This window comes from Oncorhynchus tshawytscha, linkage group LG03 (genome assembly GCF_018296145.1).
Source record: "Oncorhynchus tshawytscha isolate Ot180627B linkage group LG03, Otsh_v2.0, whole genome shotgun sequence".
Taxonomy (NCBI): Eukaryota; Metazoa; Chordata; class Actinopteri; order Salmoniformes; family Salmonidae; genus Oncorhynchus; species Oncorhynchus tshawytscha.
The window spans coordinates 29,205,740-29,217,646 of NC_056431.1; the positions used below are offsets into that span (position 1 = coordinate 29,205,740).

General features: G+C 43.2%; 1 protein-coding gene across 4 annotated transcripts; it reads left to right on the forward strand.

Moving 5' to 3' along the window:
- The first annotated feature begins 1,897 nt into the window (after positions 1-1,897).
- Positions 1,898-11,589, forward strand: LOC112234033 (prolactin regulatory element-binding protein). Of its 4 annotated transcripts, none has more exons than XM_042313910.1 (10): positions 1,898-2,127; positions 3,128-3,304; positions 3,527-3,707; positions 4,082-4,332; positions 4,424-4,516; positions 4,654-4,781; positions 6,195-6,368; positions 10,204-10,276; positions 10,356-10,515; positions 10,616-11,589. In XM_042313910.1, exons 2-10 carry the CDS (start codon positions 3,170-3,172, stop codon positions 10,708-10,710), a joined length of 1,290 nt encoding a protein of 429 aa, XP_042169844.1. In that variant the 5' UTR covers positions 1,898-2,127; positions 3,128-3,169; the 3' UTR covers positions 10,711-11,589. The 4 variants fall into 4 exon arrangements, with proteins under 4 accessions (XP_042169844.1, XP_042169834.1, XP_042169833.1 ...); XM_042313900.1 differs by having other exon boundaries at positions 1,899-2,244; positions 4,079-4,332; XM_042313899.1 differs by having other exon boundaries at positions 1,902-2,127; positions 4,079-4,332.
- The last annotated feature ends 318 nt before the right edge of the window (positions 11,590-11,907 follow it).

Here is an 11,907-nt window from a genome sequence, read left to right on the forward strand (position 1 = left end):
CAGGGCTGTTCATGCACCATATGGCATTGTTCTTTTATTATTATTTTTTGATTATGAGATGTGTTCCGGTTGTTGTGTCTGGTCATTTGTTTGTGTCCCAGAAACACTACTGGCTGTGCAGAACCTGCCCGAGACCGGCTTCTTTCGTTGACACCGCCATGAGACCTGTATTGATTATTCCACTGAAACCCTGTATTGAACGTGTGATCAATACCCAGACCATTGACCTTTTTTACTGGCCCAAATTGAACAATCATACCTGTATTCATCCCTCTATAGCTTGGGGTGTGTGATACCCAATATCACAGGGCCCACTGTCCTCTCCCTTGTTACTATGCCCCCCCCCATAAACACCCCCTTGATTTTCCTTTGCCTCATTTTTAAAAAAAAAAAAAAGTACATGATGTATTAATTTGGATTTTGTCAAGGAAGCAGAGGTTATAGGCCACGAGAACACGTGTGAACATATTTTTGAAGCTGTGCTAATCATGGAGAATTAACCCACCGCTACCTATATGTGCCTAGAGTGATGCAGCCAATTGAGAATAGACGAGGCTTGTAGGTAAACCTCTCTGTAAAAGTGATTAATTAATTGCTGGATTCCAAGACTGATGTTGCCTTGGAGAGACAGATTTCCCCGGAGAACAGCCAACAATAATTATTAAACGAGTGCTCTTTAGCGCCAGCAAAGGCTGAGGTAGGACAGATGGCAATGGTGTGCAAAATTAGACACAGGTTATGGGAGGCAATGGATTAGGGCACATCCTTTAACAGTTGACAGATGATTATGTAATGTCCTGATTTTATTCGGAGGCATAACAATTGATTGCTTTGGCTAAAGCGGATTTTACAAGTCCGGTTTTCAGAATAATCTCTTCCATGTAACAAATGGGCAAGGGAAGGGAGTGACAAATGGAGCCTGTTTATTGTGTTTAACCATGTCTCTCATCATGTTTTCTCTAGATTCATAAATAAACATTGTCCTATGACAATATCACAACCATTCTCTCAGGATCACTATGAATGCATGATTGTTTTAGAGAGAGACCATATTTTTCATCATCCCTCTCATGTGATTAAACCGATACACTGTAACTCTATGAATGACCCTGTTGGGCAGAATCAGAATAGGACATCTGATGTGCATATTGTTTCCCATGGCATTGGCCACAGAGGACAAAGAAGAAACCTATTATTTGCACAAGGAAAGTGTTATTATCAATACATTGTTTGGCCAATATAGGCCTGTGCAAATATTTTCTGCTGTCCATGATCTGCAGAAGGTTTTAGGTCTATGTAGAATAGAATACATCTATGTAAAACATGTGTTGCAAATATTTGGCTCTTGTTTTGCAATGCTATTAAAATGTTTATTGTATTTAGCAAAAACAACAACAATACTGTTCAATCAATACAGTGTCACAGAACAATGAGACAGACGTTTCACCGGATATATCAATCTGAAGCATCCGGTTAGGATTTCCACTCACCACCAAATATGGTTATTAGAGGAAGCCCAGTGGCTGGCAGTGGGAGAAGATGGAAGTGAGATGGATTTTGGCCAACGTTCTGCACATTTTCTCATCGATTAAAACATTTAATCTTAACACGGTTTTCTGTTCCCCAAACTAGAATCTGTTACGAACAGAGTGGATCAAGTTTTGTAGACTTCACCTTATGCCAAAGTAAAAAAATTAATTTATAAAAATGCACTGTTTAGTAAAGGGCGAATTGAGTTATTGAGCACGCGCACTTCACAGAGTAGGCGTTCCCTAAGGGGAATATGCAAATAATGCTAGAACGCACCAATAGGATCTCGCTAGGTCGTACTTAGCTCTGCCCACCATGATTACTTTTCTTTGGAAACGACAGGGTGTGGTCTATCTAGCGAAATAGTTCTAAAAAAAATATTTGACAGCGTACGTACAGGGGCGTCTTTAATGACGTGTTCGCTCAGGTTGCACGCTGCTGACGTGTTTGTAGGGAAGTAGCAAGCTGGCTACCTAGCTAGCAACTTGAGCGTTATTTTTATTAGACGTGTGCAGCCAGTGACAGCTCATCATGGGAATAATAGCCAACGAATTGAAATAATTGGCGTCAGGAGAGAAATTGGAGCAGAGTACACAGGTGGAGTTTGCAAGACCTCAAATATATTGGCATCCACTACACCATTCATGCTCGAGTAGCTAATGGTTGGAGGGCATGCTAAAAGCTTAGATGGCGAGTTAGCTATCTAGATAAACGGTATTGTTCAGATGTATTTTGCAGTGACTATTGCTGAGATTTCAATATTATGTAGCTAGCTAACAAGACTTTCGCGATGGGATGTTTAGCGAACTAACATTAAAAGAACAAAACCTGTTCCAGTTAGTTAGTAAACGATGTAGCAAGCGCGTTAGGCTTGCCAGGCAGAATATACCATCCCTACCGTTACTCTTGTTTACACCTGAGATCATATGTCATGATATTATTCTTATTATTTTATTACCTCATTGCAGGAGTGGGATATGCCACTGTACTCCAAATGTTACCTTTATCCACACTGCTCCATCGAGAAGATTGAAATACTGCCAGTTTCCAGAAAACGTCACTTTTCATCTTCAGCTAGCCGAAAAGAGCAGTTTCCCAGGAAAACTAGCAGTATTTCAATCTTCTCAATGGTGTAGTATGGATAAAGGTACAATCTGGAGTACAGTGGCGTATCCCATCCCTGCATTGAGGTATGTTTTCCGACCCATATCTCCCCCCGGCTCCATAGTGTCTTAATGTAACCATTATTGTGTTCCGCCCTCAGTGCGGCTCAGTGTAAACACGTGTAATGGTAGGGTCAGTATCTTCTAAAACAGGAAAAATATGTGTACTGTCTTAATACACAATTGTCCACCACCATTTCGGACAATTTAGGATGTTGCAAACCGCGTTCAGCCAAGGGTGTGCAACATCCTAAGTTGTCTGAAATTTGTATTTAACTTCTGGCTTCCCATGGACTGTTTTGTGCAAATACAATTGAAAGCAACGCTAGTGTATGTAAGTACGCCAGCATTGCTCAAAGCGAGGATCTAGCTACTATTGTGTAATTATGTTTTTTTGATTTGTATTTTGAGTTCTCATGCATCTGTTTCTACAGACAAGGAATTTGCCGTGAAGTGGATTGATTCCTTCAAGGGCCATGGGCAAATGGAGGATGCCAGACCTGTATAGGGCCCCCTTCCCCCTCTACACAATCAAAGTCGACCCCAAAACAGGATGGGTGATCACTGCAGGAGGGGGAGGTGCTTCCAAGACGGGCATAAAGAATGCAGTGGTAAGCTACTGAATGTTTAGGTGATCATGTAATGGTTCTGCTCTATGGGTACAATCTCTCAATTTCTAGTCTTTTCGCACCTTTTTACATTGCATGTATTCTGTAAGTGTGAAAATGCAGAAACATTGTAGATGTGTGATTCAGCATTTATTTTGATCTAATTAAATCTGAGGAATGTTGTACCGTATTTGCTAAGTAAAGTTGGGACTGTCTTTTTTTCAGCACTTCCTGGGTTTGGAGTTGGTAGGAGACCAGCACTGTGCCACCCTGGTGCACTCTCATGACACAGACACGCGTGCCACCATGAACCTGGCAATAGGTGGGGATGTGATCGCCGCAGGGCAGGACGGCAGATGCAGCCTCATGCGCTTCAGACAACGCCAGACCAGGGGCAAGGCCGCAGGTAAGGAAGGAACGCCCCCAAAAACCTGCCATTCACTTTTATAAACCTCTTTATATACAAAGTTCAAATTATCTTTGCAGATACATTTACTGTAACGTCATTCCAATCTTACATTTCATCTATTACATCTGTGTTTCTCAATCCTTGTCCTGGTGACCCAAAGGTCTGCACATTATGATTTTTGCTCTAGCCCTAACACACTTAATTAATCTAATCAACTCATCATCAAGCCTTTGATTATTTAAATCACGTCTGTTTGTGGTAGGGGGGGTGGGGGGGGGGATTCAAATGTGCACCCCTTTGGGTCCCAAAGAGAATGATTGGGCAACACTGCCTAACATGAACACATCACTACGCCCCTTATTTTCCAGCAGGGGGTGGCAGTGAGCAGGGCGCAGCTAGGAGACGAGCTGGGAAAGGGGGTAAGGGTAGTGAGGGAGCTGCTGCTGCTAGGAGCAATGTGTCCGAGATGAAGGATAACACCACCCAGATCTCTGTTGACACGTTTGGGGAGGTGCAGTCGGACCTCAACCCCCAGGACCCCCTCCAGAAGTGTGTGAGGTTCAGTCCCGATCTCAGCCTCCTACTGACTGGCGGAACAGACGGACACATCAGAGTGTGGGAAGTGAGTTTAAGTTATGCCAAAATGGCTGCCATGTTGAGACTTCTCCCCAATTGTTACTGTGCAGGTTTTGAGCTTGACTGTAATGCCTAAGCTCTTTCACCAGTACCCCTCCTTAAAAGAGAAGTTGGACTTCAAAGCCCATGAGGGGGAAATTGAAGACTTGGACATCAGTCCGAATAACAAGGTACTAACCAGCTAATAAGTATATGATCTCGATGTCTGTCTGTTGGAATCACAGTAATAAAGAGGTTATAAACATCATGTGTAAGCTAAACTGGTAAGTGTTTTCTGACCTGTGTGTTATTTTGTGTTTCTGTGTAGCACCTTGTGACAGTGGGCCGGGACTTTGCCTGCAGTATATGGAGTGGCAACCAGCTGGCCATGAACCTCTGTTGGCATGAGAAGATGCCTCAGATAGCAGCAAAGTCATACCGCTATATGGCTTGCAGGCAAGCACATACCCCTTTCTCCTACGAATATTCACATACCCTGTAACATCACTGACATATGGCTCTGGTCCCACTAGCATACCACATAAACTCAGCAAAAAAAGAAACGTCCTCTCACTGTCAACTGCATTTATTTTCAGCAAACATAACAAGGTGTAAATATTTGTATGACCATAACAACATTGAACAACTGAGACGTAAACTGAACAAGTTCCACAGACACGTGACTAACAGAAATGGAATAATGTGTCCCTGAACAAAGGTGGGTCAAAATCAAAAGTAACAGTCAATATCTGGTCTGGCCACCAGCTGCATTAAGTACTGCAGTGCATCTCCTCATGGACTGCACCATGGCAGAACACTGACATTCCTGTCTAGCAGGAAATCACACACAGAACGATCAGTATGGCTGGTGGCTTTGTCATGCTGGAGGGTCATGCCAGGATGAGCCTGCAGGAAGTGTACCACATGAGGGAGGAGGATGTCTTCCCCTGTGCGCTGCGGTTGCCTGCAATGACAACAAGCTCAGTCTGATGATGCTGTGACACACCGCCCCACACCATGACGGACCCTCCACCTCCAAATCGATCCCACTCCAGAGTACAGGCATCTGTGTGCCGCTAATTCCTTCGACGATAAACACGAATCCGACCATCACCCCTGGTGAGACAAACTGTGACTCGTCAGTGAAGAGCACTTTTTGCCAGTCCTGTCTGGTCCAGCGACGTTGTTGCTGGTGATGTCTGGTGAGGACCTGCCTTTACAACAGGCCTACAAGCCCTCAGTCCAGCCCCTCTCAGCCTATTGCGGACAATTTGAGCACTGATGGAGGGATTGTGCGTTCCTGGTGTAACTAGGGCAGTTGTTGTTGCCATCCTGTATCTGTCCCGCAGGCGTGATGTTTGGATATTCCGATCCTGTGCAGGTGTTGTTACTCGTGGTCTGCCACTGCGAGGATGATCAGCTGTCCGTCCTGTTTTCCTGTAGCGCTGTCTTAGGCGTCTCACAGTAGGCATATTGCAATTTATTGCCCTGGCCACATCTGAGGTCCTCATGCCTCCTTGCAGCATGCCTAAGGCACGTTCATGCAGATGAGCAGGGACCGTGGACATCTTTCTATTGGTGTTTTTAATAGTCAGTAGAAAGGCCTCTCTAGTGTCCTAAGTTTTCATAACTGTGACCTTAATTACCTACCGTCTGTAAGCTGTTAGTTTCTTAACGACCGTTCCACAGGTGCATGTTCATTCATTGTTTATGGTTCATTGAACAAGCATGGGAAACGGTGTTTAAACCCTTTACAATGACGATCTGTGAAGTTATTTGGATTTTTATGAATTATTTTTGAAAGACAGAGGTCCTGAAAAAGGGACGTTTGTTTTTTTGCTGAGTTTGTTTTTTTGCTCTCCCGTGTAGGTTTGGAAAAGTCGAGGACCAGAAAGACAACATGAGGCTCTACACCGTCCAGATCCCCCACAAACGAGACAGAAAACCTCCACAATGCTACCTCTCTAAATGGGACGGCCAGAACTTCCTACCCATGCTGACGAATCCCTGCGGCACTGAGGTCATCTCCACCCTGGCTGTCAGGTGAGGAAGGATGGAGAGGATACCTAGGATTCAATTAATCTTTCCTTGATTATCTGCATCCTATTCCCTTGCCCCCTTCTGAACCGTATTGGAGAATGTCCCTCACCTCAGACCTTCTTTCCCAATGCATTTTGAGAAGGCGAGGAGGAAAATCATAAAGGATGCGAGGAATTGAGCAAAGATGAATTGAGAAAGAGCCTTATTTGTTAAGGTCGCTTAACTGCTCATTGCAGGTATTTCTCTGACGTTACTGTATCATAAATGTAGGGCCGGGCGATATGGCCAAAATATAATTTCACAATATTTTTCACATTTAAGTTATTTTATGTTTTTGAATATTAATATTTCTAAATTTGTTTTGAGTTGTGCATGATCATAGGGTGGCTACACAAAGTTATTTTCAAAGGGGCTTTCTCTAGTCTGTACAATCAAACAAACCAAAAGTTGATCTATTTTTACATAATTTCCACAATGCCATGTAGGGGCGCACAATATGTGCAAAAAAACCCAAGGCCTTGTGTTTTTATCTAAATATTGCAATTGTGATTTGACTTGCGATTTAGATCAAAACACTCGGGTGAACTGTTGTAATCATGGAAATAGAATGATTATTCTAATTCTGCACTCACTGGAGAGTTTATTAGGTACAACACCCCATTCACGAAAATTGGATTGCTCCTACAGACAGTGAGTTATGCGGCCGTGGCTTGCAATATAAAGCAGGCAGACCGGCATCGAGGCTTCCAGTTACTGTTCGATTGAACATTAGAATGTGCAAAACGAGGGACCTACAGTTGAAGTCGGAAGTTTACGTACACTTAGGTTGGAGTCATTAAAACATTTTTTTTTCTACCACTCCACACATTTCTTGTTAACAAACTATAGTTTTGACAAGTCGGTTAGGACATATACTTTAATGACACAAGTCATTTTTCCAACAATTGTTTACAGACGGATTAATTCACTTATAATTCACTGTATCACAATTCCAGTGAGTCAGACGTTTACATACACTAAGTTGACTGTGCTTTTAATCAGCTTGGACAATTCCAGAAAACTATGTCATGGCTTTAGAAGCTTCTGATAGGCTAATTGACATAATTTGAGTCAATTGGAGGTGCACCTCTGGATGTATATCAAGGCCTACCTTCATACTCAGTGCCTCTTTGCTTGACATTGTAGGAAAATCAAAGGAAATCAGCCAAGACCTCAGGATACATTTTTTTAAGACCTCCACAAGTCTGGTTCATCCTTTGGAGCAATTTCCAAATGCCTGAAGGTACCACGTGTACTATTTATTTTTTTGTACAGATGAACAAGTATAATTACCATGGGACCACGCAGCCGTCATACTGCTCAGGAAGGAGACGTTTTCTGTCTCCTAGAGATTAATGTACTTTTGTGCGAAAAGTACAAATCAATCCCAGAACAACAGCAAAGGACCTTGTGAAGATGCTGGAGGAAACGGGTACAAAAGGATCTATATCCACAGTAAAACGAGTCCTATATCGACATAACCTGATAGGCCGCTCAGCAAGGAAGCCACTGCTCCAAAACCGCCATAAAAAAGCCAGACTACGGTTTGCAACTGCACATGGGGACAAAAATTGTACTTTTTGGAGAAATGTCCTCTGGTCTGATGAAACAAAAATAGAACTGTTTGGCCATAAGGACCATCATAATGTTTGGAGGAACTAGGGGGAGGCTTGCAAGCCAAAGAACACCATCCCAACCGTGAAGCACGGGGGTGGCAGCATCATGTTGTGGGGGTGCTTTGCTGCAGGAGTGGCTGGTGCACTTCACAAAATAGATGGTTTCATGAGGATGAAAATTATGTGGATATGTTAAAGAAACATTTCAAGACATAAGTCAGGAAGTTGAGGCTTGGTAGCAAATGGGTTTTCCAAATGGACAATGACCCAAAGCATACTTCCAAAGTTGTGGCAAAATGGCTTAAGGACAACAAAGTCAAGGTATTGGAGTGGCCATCACAAAGCCTTGACCTCAAACCTATAGAAAATATGTGGGCAGAACTGAAAAAGCGTGTGTGAGCAAGGAGGCCTACAAACCTGACTCAGTTACACCAGCTCTGTCAGGAGGAATGGGCCAAAATTCACCCCACTTATTGTGAGAAGCTTGTGGAAGGCTACCTGAAACGTTTGACCCAAGTTAATCAATTTAAAGGCAATGATACCAAATACTAATTGAATGTATGTAAACTTCTGGCCCACTGGGAATGTGATGAAATAAATAAAAGCTGAAATAAATAATTCTCTGTACTATTATTCGGACTTTTCACATTCTTAAAATAAAGTGGTGATCCTAACTGACCTAAAACTAAACAAATTTACTAGGATTAAATGTCAGGAATTGTGAAAAACTGTGTTTAAATGTATTTGGCTAAGGTTTATGTAAACTTCCGACTTCAACTGTAAGTTACTTTTGTAGCTTGGTTTATCGTCGGTGCCAGGTACGCCGGATCCAGTGTCTCAAACGTCCGCCCTCCTGGGCTTTTCACGCACAATATTGTCTAGGGTTTACCGAGAATGGATGTTGGTTGCACCAGTCAGCAACAGTCCTGTGAAACAGCTCGTTGATGAGAAAGGTCGAAGGAAAATGGCAAGAATCTCGCACTCTTAACAAATAACGGCGCAGTACAACAGTGGTGTGCAATGGCAACTCGAAACGCACAACTCGTCAAGCCTTCTCATGGATGGGCTATTGCACCAGACGACCACACCGGGTTCCACTCCTATCAGCTAAAAACAAGAAGAAGCGGCCACGCGATCGCCAACATGGGACAATTTGAGGAGTGGAAAAACATTGCCTGGTCTAACGAATGTTGTTGCGTCATGCTGATGGTAGAATCCGGATTTGATGTAAACGTAATCCATGGACTCGTCCTGCCTGGTGTCAACGGTACAGGCTGTTGGTGGTGGTGTACTGGTGTGGGGATTTTTTTGTTGTTGTCAAACATTAGGTCCCTTGATAACAACTTGCCGATTTAGCCCTACACCATCACTGGTGTCAGACTATATATTTGCTCTAACTCAGTACATGTATTAGCTATCCAGCTAATTAGTGATTAGCATTAGCGGCGAACACAATTTTTTTCCCCCCACATCTTTCTAAGAAAATAAACTGGCTGTTTGCAGACATTAAGATGCACAAACGAATAGTGTATTTCTAGAATGCTTATATTAACAGGCAATGTGGAAAGCAGTGTCACTGTCATCAACATATTGTTGCATCTGCTACATTGACCATGCAGACTGAAGAGAGATTCGGGGCGGCAGGTAGCCTAGTGGTTAGAGCGTTGGACTAGTAACCAAAAGGTTGAAAGATCGAATCCCCGAGCTGACAGGGTAAACATGTTGTTCTTCCCCTGAAGGCAGTGTTGCAAGATCGGATCCCCAAGCTGACAGGGTAAACATATGTTCTTCCCCTGAAGGCAGTGTTCCTAGGCCGTCATTGAAAATAAGAATGTATTTTTAACTGACTTGCCTAGTTAAAGGTAAAAAATAAAATAATTAAACTGTCGGCAAATGATCTCGTGGTCTAACATCAACTGAGCTCCTTCAGTGACGGGGCAGAGCTTGGGGAGAGAGACGACTCAAGTAGCGGAGTAAACTATAAAAACGAGGTGGTGTATCACATTTAATGAACCAAACATTGAAATACTGTTACAGAAGGATAAGTAAAAACTAACTGGTCTGTGCATCAATACTGATATATATTAAAATAGGGTATACCACCTAGCCCTGAATAAATGTGTTTGTATTAGATATTTGTTCTTCCCAGTTAACCTCCTTTTTGCTCTCGCTGTGTTCCACAGTGACTCTGGAACCTTTCTTGGCCTTGGGACAGTGACGGGATCAGTAGCAATCTATATTGCCTTTTCACTACAGGTAGACACACACACACACACAAATAATTAGCTGCCTTAGCATATCCCTGTGTAACTCCCTATTTATCTTGTCTCTGTAGAAGTTGTACTATGTGCAGGAGTCCCACGGCATTGTGGTGACCGATCTGGCCTTCCTGCCTGACACTCCCAAAGGCCAGAGCCTCAAAGGGAACAACGAGGCAGCCATGTTGAGTGTGGCTGTGGACTGCCGCTGTCAGATGCACACTGTACGCAACCGAAGTAAGTGGTTTGAATTGGTAGCATTGATTTTAGCATTGTGAGTAGTATTGTCTTTTCCCTCACCCTCCTTCGTTCTCTCTCTGCATCTCCACCATCCCAGGATCCTTCCCTATCTGGCTGGTGCTGTTCTTCTGTGGCCTCATGGTGGTGGGAGCTGTCCTGCTCCTGCAGCACCTCTTCCCAGGATTCATTTAGACATTGACAGGGAGTTAAGGAGAAGGACAGAATCAGACTGCCCTACAACCACTACTAGCCCTACAATCTTCAACAACAACCTCCGAGGAAGCCACCCTGACACCACTCAATCCTGGAACACGCATCGATCTCCTACCTATAGCCATCGTACCACACTTAACCAAACCGTGGAACATTTGAACCACACTTGCCCAACCCTGGACTACATCTACTATAGCCATTTACTCCCTCTTAACCCAGCAAGATTCCCTGCATCATTTATCCCCCCCCCCTCAGTGAACCATCTGTGCTCCTTCCACCCCCAATTCTGTGAGACACAAGATTTATTTTCCTTTTTTTCTTGATCTGTAACAATCTTCTTTTTGCTTTTATACCATGGTGGGGAGTTAAGGGCTCAACTTCAGATCTATATCATCATGAATGTGCAAGGGGTTGGGCCTTTGTTATCATAGCTATTTAATAAATAATTTAAAATTATAAATATACTTAAATCATTGCTCTTCTGTCAGTTTCCATCTGTCCTGTGCATACATAAACACACACTTGTCATTTTAGCAAGTTGGTTGGATAACATTTCTGTGTGTGGATTTTCTATACCAGTTTCCAGTGAGGCCTGTGTTTCCTGCTTTGTCCACTAGTTGGCATCATTGACCAAATGTCTATCTAATGTTGTTCATCCCAGACTGGGAAGCAGGCCAGGCAACAGGGCATCATGACCTTCAGGAAAAACTAAATCAATTAGGTTGGTGGACTCCCCTTTAGCTCTATTTCCAATGTTGAAAGACCTGCCAATTTGAGTTCTGCTCTGAAGGCACCTGTAAAGGATCTCTAATCGTCTCCTTTCAGGCCTATTTCGACATTAAACCAGATTGACAGATGGAAGGGTGGTCTTTTTTTCTGCTCCACACAGCTCCGTAGATGTGTTTGTGTACAACCATTCAGTCTGGGCCCAGGGCTTGCTCTGATTCGTCAGAGCTGGACCGACTGATTCATGTTAATGGTCTAGTCACTCACGTGACATTTTAACACAAGTTAGCTAAGATAGAAGAACGAGATAATGAACCTAAATAAAAGATGAGGCAGGCTATGATCCAGTGTATGTGATGGTTTTCTGTGTCTTGCAGAGTATACATACTGTATATCAGCATTGTATGGTCTTTTGTAGCATGGAATTCAAGATTCTTGCACATTCTCGAC